General features: G+C 38.4%; 4 protein-coding genes across 5 annotated transcripts; 2 read left to right on the top strand and 2 right to left on the bottom strand.

The window, feature by feature from the left end:
* Positions 1-320: 320 nt before the first annotated feature.
* Positions 321-5,657, top strand: LOC140768312 (isocitrate dehydrogenase [NADP]-like). Its single transcript, XM_073108563.1, has 17 exons — positions 321-417; positions 495-550; positions 1,410-1,453; positions 1,637-1,746; positions 2,185-2,222; positions 2,336-2,413; positions 2,491-2,544; positions 2,615-2,716; positions 3,115-3,200; positions 3,286-3,389; positions 3,538-3,606; positions 3,694-3,809; positions 3,944-3,978; positions 4,146-4,288; positions 4,604-4,726; positions 4,818-4,929; positions 5,345-5,657. Exons 2-16 carry the CDS (start codon positions 502-504, stop codon positions 4,909-4,911), a joined length of 1,245 nt encoding a protein of 414 aa, XP_072964664.1. The 5' UTR covers positions 321-417; positions 495-501; the 3' UTR covers positions 4,912-4,929; positions 5,345-5,657.
* Positions 5,658-6,071: 414 nt separating this feature from the next.
* On the top strand, positions 6,072-8,731 carry LOC140768313 (uncharacterized). The gene is made up of 5 exons (XM_073108564.1): positions 6,072-6,431; positions 6,529-6,660; positions 6,835-6,872; positions 7,089-7,155; positions 8,219-8,731. Exons 1-5 carry the CDS (start codon positions 6,252-6,254, stop codon positions 8,615-8,617), a joined length of 816 nt encoding a protein of 271 aa, XP_072964665.1. The 5' UTR covers positions 6,072-6,251; the 3' UTR covers positions 8,618-8,731.
* A 453-nt stretch (positions 8,732-9,184) lies between these two features.
* On the bottom strand, positions 9,185-13,222 carry LOC140768805 (uncharacterized). The gene is made up of 6 exons (XM_073109224.1): positions 12,943-13,222; positions 11,804-11,958; positions 11,160-11,377; positions 10,207-10,819; positions 9,594-10,118; positions 9,185-9,465 (listed from the first exon to the last, which is right to left on the bottom strand). The coding sequence occupies exons 1-6, from the start codon at positions 13,119-13,121 to the stop codon at positions 9,350-9,352; spliced, it is 1,806 nt and encodes a 601-aa protein (XP_072965325.1). The 5' UTR covers positions 13,122-13,222; the 3' UTR covers positions 9,185-9,349.
* A 312-nt stretch (positions 13,223-13,534) lies between these two features.
* On the bottom strand, positions 13,535-17,044 carry LOC140768803 (endoglucanase 19-like). 2 transcript variants are annotated; one of them, XM_073109222.1, is made up of 9 exons: positions 16,771-17,044; positions 16,448-16,660; positions 15,728-15,928; positions 15,412-15,501; positions 15,164-15,328; positions 14,806-15,096; positions 14,388-14,727; positions 14,257-14,295; positions 13,535-14,157 (listed from the first exon to the last, which is right to left on the bottom strand). In XM_073109222.1, exons 1-9 carry the CDS (start codon positions 16,966-16,968, stop codon positions 13,853-13,855), a joined length of 1,842 nt encoding a protein of 613 aa, XP_072965323.1. In that variant the 5' UTR covers positions 16,969-17,044; the 3' UTR covers positions 13,535-13,852. The 2 variants fall into 2 exon arrangements, with proteins under 2 accessions (XP_072965323.1, XP_072965324.1); XM_073109223.1 differs by having other exon boundaries at positions 13,535-14,154.
* Positions 17,045-17,644: the final 600 nt, after the last annotated feature.

Here is a 17,644-nt window from a genome sequence, read left to right as displayed (position 1 = left end):
AGAGCGAAAGCGAGAGCGAGGGATTGCCTAGGACGGCAGCAAAGAAAATTTCCAGTAGAGGGAGAGTAAGGAGGAGGTGCCGAACCCTGGCGAGGTAAATGATGGTTATTAGGTAAGTAATATAGTCAGTCACAAATATTCAGTAAATCAGCAATAAATTCCCTGCTTATCTTAGCCAAAACCATCAAGAGTATCCAACTAGGATACAAATGGACGGTGCGACGCAACCCACGGTTTTGAGAACAATTCCAAATTTTGATCCTTTTGACTACGAAACAAGTCCAGCGTTTTATTATATTTTATAATAACAAAGCAATCTCAATCGACAGTGGCAATTTCGTGACTCCGCAGTAAACACGAAGATCTCAACTTCTTAAGTCGGCCAACTTGGACGCTACGAGGACGCTCGAAAGAAAGGTTCGCTCTTATATTGCTTCTCTGTGTTCCAAAAAATAATTTTCATTTTATTTTCTTCGATTAATCTCCTCTTGCAGGAAAAAGATGGCGTTCGAAAAGATCAAGGTCGCGAATCCGATCGTCGAGATGGACGGTGAGCAAAACCCCTAGTTTTGATCTCTGATTCGCAGCAGTTTTTTATGCTAATTAATTGCCGTATTTGGGTTTAGATTGGGTGTGATTTCGAAGTGGTTCGTTAAAATTTTCTTTTCGGTGTGTGCTTCGTACGGTAATATAAACGGTCAATTTCTTCGCCTTATCAATGTGTGTATCAAAAGTTTTTAAGAGCTCTGTCAAAGCTTGTATTTTCTTTTATTTTTTCGTTTTGTTTTTTGTTTGAATTCTTCAGACCTTTCGTCTGTTACCTTTGTTTCAGTAAATACATATTAAGATGCTTGTTTCAAGTTTAGACCCAATAGATCAGATGTGCAATGATGTTACTTGCTGTCGGGGAGAATAAATTACGGCAATACAATTTAAATAGGAACGGTTTCTGTACGAATCTTTTGAAAGAAGTCTTTGCGTTCTTTGTAGCTTTGTTTATTGTCGGTGAATCTATTGCACGTCATTTAGGTACTGTGAATAGAGATGATATTCTACCTCGCTGAGGAACTTCCCTTTGATTCTCCCCTTGCCTATGTCAACATAATCTTGGAAGGGAAAAGTGATTTGCCAAAAGGAGATTTTGTTGACAGTAAATCTATCTACAACTGATCTGATAAAATGAATTCCTAAGCAGTCGTCACAAATGTCATGTTAGATTTGTTAAAGGTCTCTGCAGTAAATATTCTAGGCACTCAGAAAACTTTGGAGCTATGTCATGTTTCCTTTAAATTACAAAATTTCAGATAGTGTTTTAGTTCATTTCATTGATGTGTGTATTCATCTGATATTCATTGCTCGTGTCATTGTTAAACTGCTATTGGCATCTGTTCTTTTGTTCTTTGGCACAGGTGATGAAATGACTCGAGTTATTTGGAAATCTATCAAAGATAAGGTGAATCAGGGCTTTTATCTTTGCAACTACTTCCAGAACTTTTCTTGCTTCATTTTTCTTGTTTGTAGATATCTCCTCCTTTCTTTTATTTCTTTTATTTCAATACAATTTGACAAAAATTCTCCTTTGTTATGCGTTTCATTGTATCAATTTTCTAAATGCAAGAGTTTGATGACGCTGCAGCTTATTTTCCCTTTCCTGGACTTGGACATAAAGTACTTTGACCTAGGTCTTCCTAATCGTGATGCTACAGAGGACAGAGTTACAGTAGAAAGTGCAGAAGCTACTCTTAAGTGAGGACATCATCTGATCAAATTTCTGGTCTTTATATTTTTGTTCTGGTTACATTTTCTCTTTGTTGTTGGAAGATCCTGTGTTTTGTATCTATACCAATATGTGTGATATGATAATTCTTTAATTCTTTTGATTATTTCTCCATGTATCGGCATTGCAAAATTTGACAATCTTTCTGTGTAATCCTCTCAGCTGCATTCTATTAAGTGTTAATGCTAATGAGTGCTATAATGGAAGTTATGTTATCTGATATACACATTGAAATGGCTAGTTACAAGACTTTCTCTTTGCATCCAGTGTCAGGGCTGCTATTTCCTTATAATATTAATCTAATTTCTTGATTTGCCACTTAATTGGTTGGACATGTATCCTAGATTATTTCATTATGTTGTTGCTATACTGTTTTCTAACCTTAACTCATTTTCTTCTGTTTGCAGATATAATGTCGCAATAAAATGTGCAACTATTACTCCAGGTATAGTTGAACTGATGGGAACAGGTGTTTTTACATATATGGTTTGTAGTATTGCACCTTCAGATATTCTTCTTGACTGAATTTAGATCTGTTTCTTCTATCATGGCTAACAGATGAAGCTCGTGTGAAGGAATTTAATTTAAAATCCATGTGGAAGAGTCCGAATGGGACAATAAGAAATATCTTGAATGGTATAATTTCTTTACCTTGTAGATTATCAGGTCATAAAGTATTCATTTTGTGCTCTTTCACATTTTTCCTCCTTCAGGAACTGTTTTCAGAGAACCAATCATCTGCAAGAACATTCCACGACTTGTAACAGGTAGTGAGGGACATGCTATATTTGCAATACCTTCTACTTCTCTATCTTTTATCATCTTTTGTACTTACAGGATGGACAAAGCCCATATGCATTGGAAGGCATGCTTTTGGTGATCAGTACCGAGCAACCGATACTGTTATTAAAGGGCCTGGAAAGCTTAAGTTAGTATTTGGTAGGTAAATTCTTAATTTGATATTAATCATTTTTATGGTTATCCAAATTTCTAGTATAAGTTGTTGTGGTGGCTGGTGCAGAGGTGCTTGATGCTTAGATGACTATCTTTTTTGTTTATTTAATTATAAGAGTTGTACGGAATTTGGGGATTGCATCTGGAATTGAGGTGTCTCTAGTTGCAACTTGGTATTTTGCTAGTGGATTAGGGGTGCAGGGGCCACACAAGCTCCAACCAGGAGACCTATGTATATGTTTCTGCTGCACTATGTAGTAATAATTAGGGCAATAACTGTATCAATCAAGGAAAGAATTAATACAATGATTGTGATTCCTTGTTTTTTGGTAGCTATATTACACTTTGTTTGTCAATAATTCTTGTGGTCTTGTTTTTTTTAGAGGGAAAAGAAGAAAATGTTGAGTTAGAGGTGTTCAATTTTAAAGGTGCTGGTGGAGTGGCCTTGTCTATGTATAATACGGATGAGGTATAGCCAAACATCTAAACTTATGATCTTTTAATCTGAATCAGAGCCTTTATAAATTTATCTTTGGATTTTTTTGCATGTAAAGTCTATTCGTGCTTTTGCTGATTCTTCAATGAATACTGCATACCAAAAAGGGTGGCCGCTTTATCTTAGCACCAAAAATACTATCCTCAAAAAGTATGACGGGAGGTATGTGGTTTTTCTTGTTTCAGTCCCATTCATCAAACTTCCAATGTACTGCAATTTAAGCCATTTCATCTGGTGCCATGTAGCTAAATATACTTATTCTTCAAATTTCCCATGATCATTGTATTTTCAATGTAATTCTGTACTGTAGGTTCAAGGACATATTCCAAGAGGTTTATGAAACAGGATGGCAAGCCAAGTTTGAGGCTGCAGGAATATGGTGCACTATTCGACTTATATAATTACTATGTTTTTTATTCCACTGTTATCTATTTGTCAACATGCTTTTGAGTTTTGATTTGGGCAGGTATGAACATCGACTTATTGACGATATGGTTGCCTACGCTTTAAAGAGTGAAGGTGGTTATGTGTGGGCTTGCAAGAACTATGATGGAGATGTGCAGAGTGATTTCTTAGCTCAAGGTATTTTTTTTTTCAATTTTTATTACCTAAATCTTATATGCCATACAATGTGTGCATGTTTATAAAATGATGTTGGTAAACTACTTGTTACAGTGCATTTGATAATCACTCCTTATTTTTCTCTATTTCTGTAGGTTTCGGTTCGCTTGGATTAATGACATCAGTGCTGGTACGTATACCTTTGATTGATCTGCAATGCCTGTTGTCCTCATTTATCACAGTTACATAAGATTGCTGCTACAATTAGTATATTAAATTAGGATGCTTCAGGTACACCTTTAGCTGTCACAGAAGAATTCAGTAGCCACTAAATATCTTGTATTTTGTATTCTATAGGTGTGTCCTGATGGAAAAACTATTGAAGCAGAAGCTGCACATGGTACAGTTACGCGACATTACCGAGTTCACCAAAGGGGAGGAGAGACTAGTACTAATAGCATTGCTTCCATCTTTGCTTGGTCAAGAGGGCTTGCACATAGGTGTGTGTAAATAAACGATTTCTTTTGGGTGGGAAAGATAAATCTTTCATGGCAGAGCCTAAATGAACACAGTAGTGCATAATTTTCTGACTGTGGAAAACAGTGAATTTTGTGATATTATGATCCTTTATGTTCATCCTGATCGTTGCTTGTAAACTTCATATCGTGACTTAATTCGGTTGCAACTTATTGATCTATAGCAATCATTTGAGTCCTATTATTTGGTCTATGTTAAATGTTTCAAAGTATTGGACTTCAATGAATCCCTTATATTGAAGGTACTAATCCCCTTATGTATGTTAAATACCTGAACAGGGCAAAGCTTGATGGCAATGATAGGCTACTTGATTTCACCGGGAAACTGGAAGCTTCTTGTGTAGGAGTGGTGGAGTCCGGAAAGATGACCAAAGATCTTGCCCTCCTCATTCATGGATTCAAGTACTCACAGAGGACACTAATTCTCTAGATGATTGATATATTTTGTCTTTTATTTAAAGTGAAAGAATGTAACTCCTACTATCATTTGCAGGGTTAAGCGAGAACATTACCTGAACACCGAAGAATTTATCGATGCTGTCGCAGGGGAGCTAAGAGCAAGACTATTTAGAAAATCAAAGCTGTAAAAGTTGCGTTCAGAAGTGGTATATCTCCTAAACCTGATTAGCTAAGCTTATTTCTAAAACTTTGAATAAGGTAGCTTAAATCGATTTAAAAAAATTATGGTGTTCAGTTATATCGGTTTAATGGTATCATGATAAGAGTTGATATTATATATAAAAAAACAATAAATTTAGGTGATATTTTGTTAAATGACGAAAATATATATATTTTTACAGTGAATGAATGAGGAGAGGAGAGGAGAGAGGGAGGGAGAGAAATATTGAAAATGATAGTTAATGGAAGAAAAACCTGCTTAAATAGGTTGGTCTAAATTAGTTTTGAGATAAACTACAGTTCTCACCAACCTCTTCTCACTATCTGTTCTTTGGAAGCTATCATTTGATTCAGGATCATTGCGGTATTTGCTCTCTGCTGACTGTGTACATAACATTGCAGATCTGAATAAGTTGGAGGTGCAGAGAGAAAGACTCCAACATCCCCAAACGCGGAGTCGTCAGATCTTTGATGATAAAAGAAAAGAGGAATTCTGTGTATTATTTGGGGGAATAAAGTTATTCACAGTTTTTATTGGATTATATCTATATTTTATATCTCAAATAGGACCAGTTTTTAACAGCTTAACAGCGCTGCGTCCTTTTCGTGAATTAAAAAAGGGGGGCTAGTTTTATCTACATATTATCTTGAATAAGAATGCACGTTCTGTAACCAACGCTTGTGCATATTTAATAAATTTCTTTTTCTGCCCTCAGATTTGGTATTATATATTTTTATTTATAATAATTATATAAATTAAGTTAAGTATTAAAAGAGTGGCCGTATCAAATTATATTATTAAATTTATGGAGATTAATAAATTATTGTTGTCTATAAATGGCTTGTTTTCTTTGATCAGGTTTACTGAGCAATTCATCAAACACGTTGTTGCATAATTACGCTTCTTTTTCTATATCGACCACACGTAATTGGGTGCATATGACCCATCCACAGACTTTTCTTCAGTAGCACAATAAGCATGTTCTATTAAAGTAGACGACTTTATTTACTTTCTGGTAATTACAGTTATATCTTTGGATTTAATCATATTCATAAAGAAAATGATGGACAATAACGGAATATAACGCAAATTTGGTGAACATAATTAATTACATCGACCTACGGATGGAAGCAAATTTTATTGTTTCCCAATATCTCTCCGCAGACGAATTTGGAGCCACCCACCAGTTGAGCCCTCGACCAGAAGTCTCAGTCCTCTTACGAGATCCAGAAAGTAATGGATAAAAGTGAGAATTATGAATAGAATCAATCCGAAGCTAGAAGAAACTAACCACTCTACTTCCACGCCATGTCCTATTCCTCTTCTTCTGCTGCTTTCCCTCGTCTCCTACCTCGGCCCTCTTCTTCTACTTGTCGCTCTAGAAGGTCACAACTTTTATATATATCGCTTAAACCCAAAAGACCCAGAGGCGGAATCACTTGTTTGAGGCTTGGAGTGGAGGAAATTTCGGAGCTTGCCCATAACAAGGTAAGGATAACCTGACTCACCACTTGGGTCTCGTTCTTGGGATTAAATTGAGAAGAAAAATCTCTTCTGTTTGATTGGTAATTTGGTTTGTTTCCAGGTTCTGATAGCATCCACTCTCGCATCTGCCATTGGGCAGCTCTCGAAGCCACTGACTTCGGCTATTGGGGGAAAGGGCATCGATTGGAGGGCGGCAGTTCGGTCGGGAGGAATGCCTTCAACCCATTCCGCCGTAAGATTAGTTTCTTCTTGTGGTTTCTTATCCACTTACCTTATAAGTTGACGTACTTGAGGCTAAGGAAATGTCTTTTGTTCAAATGAATTGTTTTCCTCTTCTGGTTATTATTTAATTTTCAGCAATGAACTCTTTATTCATAGTGCTCTCAAACTGCTGTTAATTTTTCAGAGTGTTGTAGCTGCTGCAACTTTACTAGGTCTTGAAAGGTGAGTGAAATATTGCTTTCCCTAAATTATGTCGCTAAGAACCGGTACTTGCAACCCATGCTGATCTATATATGTTTGGTATAAAGAACAATGCTTTGTCATTTACCTTCTGGTTGCCAAAAGTAATTCATATTCATCTATTGGTCTGTAGAAACTCTTTGTTGGATGTTAGCAGTGGTTTGATCTTCATATAACCTGGTTGATTATGGAGTGCAGGGGATTCTCGGACTCGATTTTTGGCATGTCTGTTGTCTTTGCTGCAATCGTTATGTATGATGCTCAGGTTTGAAGGATTTTGTTTGACCCATCTCCATGGCATTATGCTATTTATTAAACTAGCATTTGTTTGTTTCATGTGATAACCTAGAAAATTAGCTCTCTAATAGGCAAGAATTAGATAAACCACCATTTCTCTGGGTTCAAGGTACATATTTAACTGATTATATTTGAGAAAATATACATGGAAACATATACTTTTATGCATACCACATATACGTGTATATACATGGACATTCTTTTAACTGGAACTGAAAAAAAAAATTATAGCATCAATGTGGATTACTTATGATAGAGTAAAGTTTAGGATCAGTTTGAGGACCATGTAGCAGTCAGTCTCCACGAATTTGCTGTCCGCTTTATATGTGATACTTTTACAATCCAACCCCACAAGGACGGCATGTGTTGTCAGCCTGAGCATTTCATATCCTTCCCAGCACATGCGCTTCTCTTTGTTCTGTCTCTCCTATTTTCACTACTATACAAAGCCGCTCTTTTTACTGGCATTCTCATGTGTTAATGACCATGCTTATACCATCTCATGTGTCATCCAGCTTTCCTTGCACAGTAGCATAGACATGGTAAAGGAATGCAGTTATATTGCTTTTACTGGTTCTAACAATGTTAAGTTTTTGCATGTTTGGGGAATAATAGACAGTCTGATAAATAGAATGTGGGAGCAAAATGGTAAATGACATTGTGCCAGTGGTCAAACACTAAACTCTGCTTGCGACATAAGCTAATTTTAGTTTTGAAATTAATATCTGATGTATAATGCTGATGACCCTTTCGGACGGTGGCTGGATGCACTAATAACTAGTTCTCTGGTATCTTCCTTTCCATTTACCCCTAGCCTATCTAGGATTTCGGATCTTCTTGGCAAATTGTTTGCTTGGCCTTTTAGCAACCCATTTGAGACTCTGGTTAGTGACAAACTCAAAAACTTCTTTGTCTAGGCTGTGCTGCAGTAACTGAAATTACATTTCTTGGTGCAATCGTATCTTTTATTTCGAGAAATCATGTTAACGGATTATATCCTTATATAAACTTTATTGTCCTGTCAACCTCAGGGAGTTAGAAAAGAAGTGGGTTACCATGCACAGTTTCTTAACATGATGTTGAGTCTCCAAGAGAAGCCGGCTCTTCATTGGGACCAAGATGATGCAACTCAGTCTACGCCTGGAGTTTCCTCCATCAATTCTGAGGAAACTGCTCCCCTAATTTCTGTGCCCCAGAAGGCAAATATGTATGGCTCCGATGCAGATTCTTATTCATTGTGTAGTAACGGAATTACATCCAGAAAATTGAGTGCAACACAGAGCTTTAGAAATGATGTCGTGGAACCAGTAGGGAATGCCTATAGATTTCACAAGCCATTGAACGAATTTGTTGGTCACACAAGGCTTCAGGTTATAGTCGGTGCACTACTGGGTTTCGTCGTCAGTGTAGTTATTGATATTGCACTGTAACTTTCAACTGTTAGTTTTCTTATGCTCAACAATATATAGCCAATTGATTTTGTGATAACATAGTCACTTTTCTTCTATGCTCTACCATTTACAAATAATGTAATCTTTCCCTCATCTTCTTGTAGTGCTTCTTCGCTTTTTATCAATGATGGTCGAGGCACCCAGTTGGAAAAGTTTGTAATCTTTTTCATTTGTTACAGAAATTAACTCGTCAAATTAATTGGTAGGTATAGTCTTTTTTTCATATACTATATATCCTGGATAAGTTGAAATCTCAAAACCAATCCGTACTTATTGAAGCTCAAGGGTCAGATAGAAAAACAGGAACACAAGGAAATAAATTCCTATGTCATTACAAACAATAAAATTAAATGGATTTAATATTAATACCATTATTTTCTCAAAAGAATAATTCATTTATATTGATTTCCTGATTTGGTCCCAATCATACCCTAATACTGCTATTTTAAGTTGGCACGTCCCATTATGTGCTAGATAGCATTAGCAGCCTGCTGTGTGCTGATGATAACTTGCATCTAAATTACTGTGACACAAACAAAATTTAGAAGCTTGCATCTATTGACTCCAAAATAATTCCGCATTACATATAATGTTTCATTTACAACATCAAAACGAGTTGAACTTCAGAAGTTCATATACTACAACATCATAACAATCACAAGGGAAATTTCAACTGGAACTTTTGCAAAAACCTCAGAAAGAGAATCCATCTTATCCCTTCCTCTGCAATTCTAGTGGAACACGAGTAACATGCGGTACAGCAAAGCTCGACAGACCCGAATGCTGCAACTCCATCAATTCCTCCCTGCTATATTTTATTCTTTCGTCTATTTTCAAGAAAAAAAAAGAATCCTGTGGTAAGAATGCAATGGCTGTCGATTAAGATAAAGAAATGCACAAGCTATGTACTTTGGTCAATAAGCAAAGACTTTGATCTATGTGATAACACAATTACCTACAAATGAGGTCCCTGCAAGACCATATGGGGCTTGTGCAAATGTCACTTTTTTTTGTCTTAGTTGATGAGCTTGGGTCGTCCTTCCATGATGACATGGAGCAACAGAAACATCTCGTTCTGAATGAGGCATCTCAATATGCTCGTGTTTCACCTCTATCTGAGGATGACTTCTACAGAATGATGCAATCACATCCTCAGTTAAGAGCCAACATCCTCTCAAATCCAATAGATGAAGTGTTGCTGGGGGCACATAGTGTAGAAGTCCAAGGCTGGTCAGCACAGTCCCACGAAAACCAAGAACTTTCAAGTATAAGAGAGAAGATAAGATACACAAGGTAATATCAGACAGGAAATCACTCTTCAGATACAAATATTTTAGTTCTTTGAAGGAAGCCAAGGGTTGTAGAACTTTATCAGTCAAATTTGTCTCTTCTAAGTTTAAGCTTTCCAAATGGCTAAGATTTTGAAGAGCACATAATGACAATGTTCTATCCGGTTCGTCCCTGCCCCAGTAAACCAAACCTGGCATTCCAACAGAAACATGAGATTTTTGTGTAACAATACTTTAATGTCAATAATGGCTAAAGCCACTTTCCAGGTAAAACTCTACCTTTAATATTTGTGTGGCTTAAATCTAATATTCGTAAAGAGAACATCATACTGATGTATGAGAGAGCAGAATCATCAATTGCCGTGTGAGCTAAAGAGAAGGATTCAAGTTTTATAACTGATCCAGCCAACATGCACACTCCGTGGGAGGTGAGCTTAGTATTGCTAAGGTCTAAATATCTCAAGGTTGCTCCCACATTGGCAATGTGTTCAACAGTATTATCAGTTATTCCGCTGAAGCTGAGATCCAAATGTTCCAGTCCTTTCATATTGTCCAAGAAGTAGAATTTGCTGATGGAACATCTGGACATGTCCAAGAACGTCATAGAGCTCACTTCCATACAAGAGAATGTCTCATCAATATCAGCAAAACTAGCTCCAGAGACAGAGAGTTTTGCTAAAGGAGCACTAGTTCCATAATCCCCATGAAATACAGACTGGATGGTGCAATTACTCATGTTCAAGCATCCGATGGAAGGAAGATATGGCAAAATAGTGACATTGGTCCATGCAATATTCAGGAAACACAGTTTAGGAAACAACCTAAGGCCAAAAGCTCCGCTATTAGAAATCTGACTACCCCACATGTCCAGGTACTCTAGTTTTGTCAAATTCTACAACAACAACAAAAAAGAAAATCAATATCAGCAATTAATTGAAGTGGAAGAAGAGAAAAAAATTTCATAAATTTTTTTTACCAGTGATAGTTTTCAGATAAAAGTAAACTGATGTAATCTAAACAGAAAGCTTGCATTTTAGGGTAACAAAATGCCCTAATAATTATCTGAGAGACAACTGCAGATCTAGACAATGTTGTGATTAGTAGATTTAAAAAAAAAAGAATAATCAGAACAAAACTTCCAAATTCTGAAGGCATCCTAATTGGAGCCACAAAGCAGAATGTTAGATGACAAATCCAATATATGAGATACTGAAATTAGGTTAAAGGTATACCTGTAATGACAACAGTGCCTTATCACTGAAGGCTATGCCTCCCAAATCCAACAAATACAAGTTTGTAAGCGAAGGAAGGAGCATCACTCCATCATCAGTCACTCCAGTCTCTGAAATATATAGCTTCTCCAGAGTTTGAATGGATATGATATGCTTTATGCCAGCATTAGTAATTTTAGAACACCTTGATAGGTCCAACTCCTTCAAGGTACTCATTCCTAAGGGCAAGAAGTAAATTTAATTGCCTCACTAATAAAATTTTATTAATACAATTCACGACATAAGTTTCTTCTCATACACATACTTTCTTGTGATGAAAAAAGATAACATTCTCTACAACAATGTCACAGTATTTTCAAACCTTTGCAGAGAATGATAACATAGTTGTGCCAACTATGAATTATCTTTAGCAGAAGCTCATCAAAATTGGAGAGCCTATTAAAATCACCCAAAAAGTTTGTACCAATGTGAACCACCAAAAGTTACAGCCAATTGTGTTTGTCCTTTCTCTCTCTTTATATTTTGAAGACAAGAACTTTTACGACTTGCCAAAATTGAACTTATGCAACGATTTAAGAAACTTCTCATAAGAAAACCATCACATCACATCACATCTAATAAGTTTACTAAAACAAAGTTCATACCAGAAATTGGCCAAATAGAATAATTGTTGATGCCTCTGCAGTCCGCAAGATTCAACTTTCGCAAACTACGGAAAGCACCCAAATATGCCATCCACTCTGCATCTATACTACTGTCACCTTTCAAGTCAATTTCCTCCACAGGGTACTGGAATACTCTGCATAGCAAATGCAGCAAACACATTATCAAATGAGCAAAGAGATAAACAAAATGGCAACAATATCACATAGGGCAGAAGCTGGAGAACAAGGTTGTAAGAGATTGTATATATTTGTGACCAAGAGCCCATCCAAAGTCATCTTATAGACCAAGCAGAATGATGCATTCCTTAGCTTGGTGCAAAAGGCTGATAGCAGGTTCCTTTCAAGCCCATTGTAGACAATAGACGGGCGGACAAATGATCATGTAGTGCCTAGGTGGGCGCTCAGAATTCAAGATGGTTAAAAAATAATCAAATAAAAGAAATCATAGTTAGAAAAATAAGATAAAATCAATACCTATAATCTAAACATTATACTAATACATTGTTGTTAAGAACTATCATTAGCTATTAAAATCCACTAATTCATCAACATGTATAATATTTTTGAATTTCAGAGTCAATATACGTACTAAAATATGATAAATATGATATGAGATGCTAAGGTAGTCACCTAGGCGGGATCTAAGCAAAGTCTAGTTATATTCTATCTAAGATGGGAGCCTACGCATTAAGGTGGAAGTTTTTCAAAACAATGCTGGAGAATTGTCGTGCATGATCTGCGTTAACAAATATATTCTCCAAATTACGAGAGATATGTAGATATTTCTGGAATTACTGATCAGAAGGTCAAGAACAAGAAATTTATCAATTGTAAAAACTTAAAACTAAGTTTACTAGATCAGTTGCTCGTTAAGTTCAAAAAAGTTTAAGCCTTTTGAATCAAAATTATAGGTATTAAATCACCAATTAAATTACCAAAAGGACTCTTCGCTACATTTTATTCCATTAACCAAGCTGGATCTTCTCAAATTCCGAGATCGTCATAATAGAATGACTAATTAAACCAACCATTGAGTTGAGACACATGAAGGTCATCTTTTCAATGCCGAACTAGGAAACTGGAAAATGTAAGAACATCGAAGATAGAATAGAGCGCACTCGAGCAAGGAAGGGTAGAGAAGTCGGCGTTGAATGAGGCGTCGGAGAAGGGAGTCGGCGAGATTGCCGGGGAGGAGCTCGAGAGTTCGCCGCTGCCGCCGCCACTTCTCCACGCTCTCGGCGGTGGAGCTCGCGGCCTCTATGCACAAATCCACCAGCCTTCCACTGCCGTGCTCCATACAGAGAGAGAGAGAGAGAGAGAGAGAGAGAGAGAGAGAGAGAGAGATGAGATGGGATTTGGGCAGAAAGGAGTGTGGAGAAGGGTAACTTGGTCAGCAAGGAGAAGTCGATGGCGAGATGAGATCTAATGCACGTCAGCTTATTGTAATTGGATCCGACCAAATAAGGATCCAAATGCTAGGATCTAGATCCGGACTTGGTTATCCATATCATTTTGCCTTTAATGTAGATTACATTTCGATTAGACACGTTAATAACAGGTTAATGACTTAGGAAATTATCCATCCTTTGGAGTTTGGATTATATTTTCGATTCCCCGCAACATGCAATTAGACTTTGAATCTACATATCCCTACATGCACATTTTTTTTTCGGCCCTTTTATTTTTTTGGACATAAAAAGAACGAAGAAATTATCTAATCACACAGTCTCTATTCATATTGCGAAGCAAGCTTAAAGCTAACATCATTCAGTACACAAGCATATATAGCTTTGTTTGATGAAAGAAACAAAGAAGAAAAGACCACAAACGGTAATAATATTAGCTAGGAAAAGGAGGACGAGCATTTCAACTATCAAACTCTATCTCTCCAAATCCTTTGCAAACTATTTTAATAAGAGGAGAAAGAGGATGAGCACACTCCCATTTGGGTCTCTTCACTCCTTCCTCCCCAATCGCACTTGCCTAGACTAAAATATACTACCTAACTCTTAAAAGCACACTAATTCCTCAAACTAGCTTATACCCAGAAACCCAGATGTCAGCTGGAGAAGCTGAGTGAATGTAAACGAACTCGATGCTCATTCCACCGGGAAGTGACTCCAACCATTCTGGAAACACGTAAGCATAGCGAGATTTGACGAGGCCCCATAATGGACCATGAAGCTTAGACGTGCTGATGTGGAGATCCTTCACAGTCTTTGGTGAATTGTTGGTCACTGTGACAGAGTACCTATGGTAAGTTTTACCTTTCGTAATCCATGAAGTCGTTGCCTTTTGTTCAATGGCAATTGGCGAAGTGGTTTCAGTAACTACTGTCAAGAAAACGGATGCAGCCATCGTTAGGATTACAAACATAATTAGTTGAATGGTTGTGTTGATTAAATGGTCAGTTGATACGTATCCTTAATTACCTGGAGCAGGAGATGTCAAATTAGGTGCAGGAACTAACTCTGCAAGCAAAAGACACATCTCATGAAACTCAATACTGATCAAATAAGTCTTGCATAAAAGGATTCGCAAAGCCATGCACTTAATTAGTTACCAGTAAGTAGTTGATTCGATCTACCATTAAGGCGAGCGAGTAAGCCGATCATAGGAGCATTGTTATACGTCGTCGGCTCGGTCTGCTCGTAGTTGTCTCTGACGTCGAGGAAGTCGTCGTATGCATCTGGGCCTCCGACAATGGCGCCATCAAGGAGGTTCGGATCACTGGCATCGCGGCCGTACCACGTCGCATAACCTCCCCTGCAGCTAACGAATGTGGGATTAATCTTGATGGACACGATGGAGGAGCCACGGTGGTGGACTTGCTGCGGGTAGGTGTTGCCATAGCCGACCATGTAGCTTGTAGCTCTTGGATTGTCTCCAAGAATGTAGTCCACCTGAGAAACAAATTAAATTTATACAAGTAGTAATACTGAAACCATTTCACAAGAAAAGAGTGGGAAGAAACAACTCACCTGAGACTTCGCAAAATCAAGAAGCTCAGAAGGTTGGGCAGTCCCTGCGGCGCACTGGATGCTCTTCCCGGCCGCAGCAAGGTAGTCGGCGTAGACGGTGAGCAAGAAGGAGGCGCCGGTGACGAACTGAAGGTTGTTCCAGCTCTGCTTGTGCATCAGACCGCCGGGAGTTCTCGGTACGTTTCGAGCACCTTTCCCGAGGCACGAGCACATGAAGAACTCCGCCTTCTGCTGATACCTCTCTAGCACTGACGAGTGCTGAGCTACATTGCCATTGCCTTGAAGAAGGAACTGCAAGAACTAAATCTATTGAGTACTTAATCGGCCATTACTAACGTAATTAATTACTAATAGGTACCTTTGTCGCTAGTACTTGTGCACCAGCATATTTAACATCCCAACCGAACTCGGTCATGGCCCACCCTGTCCCACCCAATGCATCGCCGTTATTGGCCACATAGTCCAGATAGAATCGATCATTAGTCGCTTGGTATAGCCACGCCGCGGCCCACAAGAGCTCATCCTGCATCACATCGACAACCGTTATCAGATAGGATGATCTCAGCCGTCAAATCAGTACAGTCCGCTCACGTGCGCCTCACTTACCCCGTATCCACTGAAGGATTGATAGTATTTCTGAGCCACGAGAATACTGCGGTCATACTTCCCTCTGTACTTGTCACCAAACTCGAATAACTGTATACGATAAAATAAAATAAAATAAAATAAAAAAGTTAAAAAATGAAAAGTAAATCGAGAGAATAGAATATTATGATAACGTCTCTCAAAAAATGTGCGCCAGCGGCGATACGCGAACCGTCACTGACGGAGTTACTACGTGTCGCAAAACGTACGTTTCGCGCCGTGCATCAAAGTAAATGACCGGTTAATGTCGGCTTCGTTTTACACCAACACCACTGACCTGCTTGGAGTGTTGGAGGAGCCGGTTCGCGTAAGCCGGGTCGGACCGGCGAAACACGAGAGACGCCGCGGCCATAGCGGCTGCTGTCTCGCCCGCGAGATCCGAACCCGGATGCTGGGCGTCGATTCGATAAGCTTGGCGGTTCGTCGTCATGTCCTCCGGCCGTTGCCAGCAGTAATGGTCCGTAGTACCGTCACCGACCTAAATAATTATTATCACCAAATCACAAGTTTTAAGTTACAAGGATCGAAATACATGCATCTCAAATTAAAAAGAAAATAATAATAATTGAAATTGAAACAGTAGGTAGTGACTCGAACTATTATATGATAACATTTGACCGGCCCATGTGACGGTTTTAATTGGCAAGGGTGACAGAGAAAGTGGGCAGTTATTATTAGTTACATCTGGTTTCGCGCCAATGGCTCTTCGGTTACATAAACACGGCAAGGCTTTTCTGGAGGGCAGAGGTCAAAGGGCATTTATGTCATGAACTGAAAAATTCCCGTATCGAATAATAATGAAAGATAGGGTGTAAACTGTAATAAGCACATAAATATAAGGTATCAAAAGAAAATGTGAAAAATCTCTTTTTCTTTCATTATTCACGAAATATGCGCATGTTATGAAATCAAAACCTAGACTAGCACATAAAAGGTGAAGGAAAAGAAAAGAAAAATAGTAATGAAGAAGCAAAAGGCACAAAGGAAAGAGGGTGACCTCCCCATAGAGGACATAGGGCTCAGGATGAGCCTTGATGAAGTAATCAGCACCCCACTTCACAGCATCCATGGCATGGCCCATCTCTCCACTCTCAGCTATCTGCTTGCCATACTCCAGGATGCTCCACGACATCATGGTAATGGTGAAGGCCATTGGCAGCCCAAACTTCACATTGTCCCCTGCATCATAGTACCCTCCAACAAGATCCACCTGTGATTATTACAATAGAGCCAAGTTAATATGCATATACGTATATGAGCAAGTTTCTAGCTATATGACCCCATCAAATCTGGCATCTTGTTTATGAGAAAGCCACGCACCCCATTAGCCTTTCCATCAAGAAGGCCAGAGTTGGCTCTCCAGTTGACCCTCTGGTTGGCGGGGAGGCTCCCAGATCTCTGGGCCTCAAAGAAGAGAATGCTTTTAGTGAGAGCCTTCCCATAGTCATGCCCACAAGTAGCCAATGGGACCAAAACAAGGAGGAGGACATGGAAAAAGACCACAAGTACACCCGCCATTTCTACTGAGCCAATGGTGGGGGAGTGGAAAGGGGGATGGCACTGATCAGAAGGGGCAAGAGATTGGGGGAGGAGATAGAGTGGAAGCTCAAGAGACCTATATATATATATATATATATAGAGAGAGAGAGAGAGAGAGAGAGAGAGAGAGAGAGAGAGGAATGGGGATGGTGGGGGGGGGACTTCAACTGTGGCAGAGATTAATAACAAGTGCACTTTTCTTTTTCTGATATTCTCTAATGTGCAAATTACAATAATAATAATGTGCAAATTTTTGTTAGTTTTGTAGATTTTCTGTGCAGGTTGGTCTTCTATGGTGCTGATTATGCTACACCATGCTAAATTGTTTCATTCTTACGGTGCTGTTTGTGTTTAATCAAGTGAAAGACTTACTCGTAAGATGGATATCTTATTTCTGCTACTTTTCTATAAGATTATTTGTTGGATGTTCTAGATCTTATATTGTGCTCACTTATTGGTTAGTGTAAGCCAATTGCTTTAAAAAAACTAATGTCCTATTATCCTTTTCTATTGGTGCATGAATGAAACATCGTTTTAGAAACTTATAACATTGAAATCTCCAAGAGTGGAAGCCTACTTCGCTCTTTATGGTCTCTCTCTTCTCTGTTTTTTAACTCTCTGGAGCCGAAATCTTTTGCTTCTAAAAGCCAAAACA

Source organism: Typha angustifolia, chromosome 10 (genome assembly GCF_048772165.1).
Source record: "Typha angustifolia cultivar Huaian chromosome 10, ASM4877216v1, whole genome shotgun sequence".
In the NCBI taxonomy this organism is placed as follows: domain Eukaryota; kingdom Viridiplantae; phylum Streptophyta; class Magnoliopsida; order Poales; family Typhaceae; genus Typha; species Typha angustifolia.
The sequence above is the reverse complement of the archived record's forward strand: the minus strand, read 5'-3'. Positions and strand labels throughout refer to the sequence as shown.

Coding starts and splice junctions, on each gene's coding strand:
- LOC140768312 (XM_073108563.1), top strand. CDS start 502: ATGGCGTTCGAAAAGATCAAGGTCGCGAATCCGATCGTCGAGATGGAC. Junction 3,810..3,943: donor GAGTGATTTCTTAGCTCAAG/GTATTTTTTTTT, acceptor CTATTTCTGTAG/GTTTCGGTTCGCTTGGATTA. Junction 4,727..4,817: donor CTCCTCATTCATGGATTCAA/GTACTCACAGAG, acceptor TATCATTTGCAG/GGTTAAGCGAGAACATTACC.
- LOC140768313 (XM_073108564.1), top strand. CDS start 6,252: ATGTCCTATTCCTCTTCTTCTGCTGCTTTCCCTCGTCTCCTACCTCGG. Junction 6,432..6,528: donor CGGAGCTTGCCCATAACAAG/GTAAGGATAACC, acceptor GTTTGTTTCCAG/GTTCTGATAGCATCCACTCT. Junction 6,661..6,834: donor TGCCTTCAACCCATTCCGCC/GTAAGATTAGTT, acceptor TTAATTTTTCAG/AGTGTTGTAGCTGCTGCAAC.
- LOC140768805 (XM_073109224.1), bottom strand. CDS start 13,121: ATGGAGCACGGCAGTGGAAGGCTGGTGGATTTGTGCATAGAGGCCGCG. Junction 10,119..10,206: donor AAGCCACACAAATATTAAAG/GTAGAGTTTTAC, acceptor TTGGAATGCCAG/GTTTGGTTTACTGGGGCAGG. Junction 9,466..9,593: donor TGCAGGGACCTCATTTGTAG/GTAATTGTGTTA, acceptor TCTTGAAAATAG/ACGAAAGAATAAAATATAGC.
- LOC140768803 (XM_073109222.1), bottom strand. CDS start 16,968: ATGGCGGGTGTACTTGTGGTCTTTTTCCATGTCCTCCTCCTTGTTTTG. Junction 15,929..16,447: donor CCTATGTCCTCTATGGGGAG/GTCACCCTCTTT, acceptor ATAATTATTTAG/GTCGGTGACGGTACTACGGA. Junction 14,296..14,387: donor ATCGAATCAACTACTTACTG/GTAACTAATTAA, acceptor TTTTGCTTGCAG/AGTTAGTTCCTGCACCTAAT.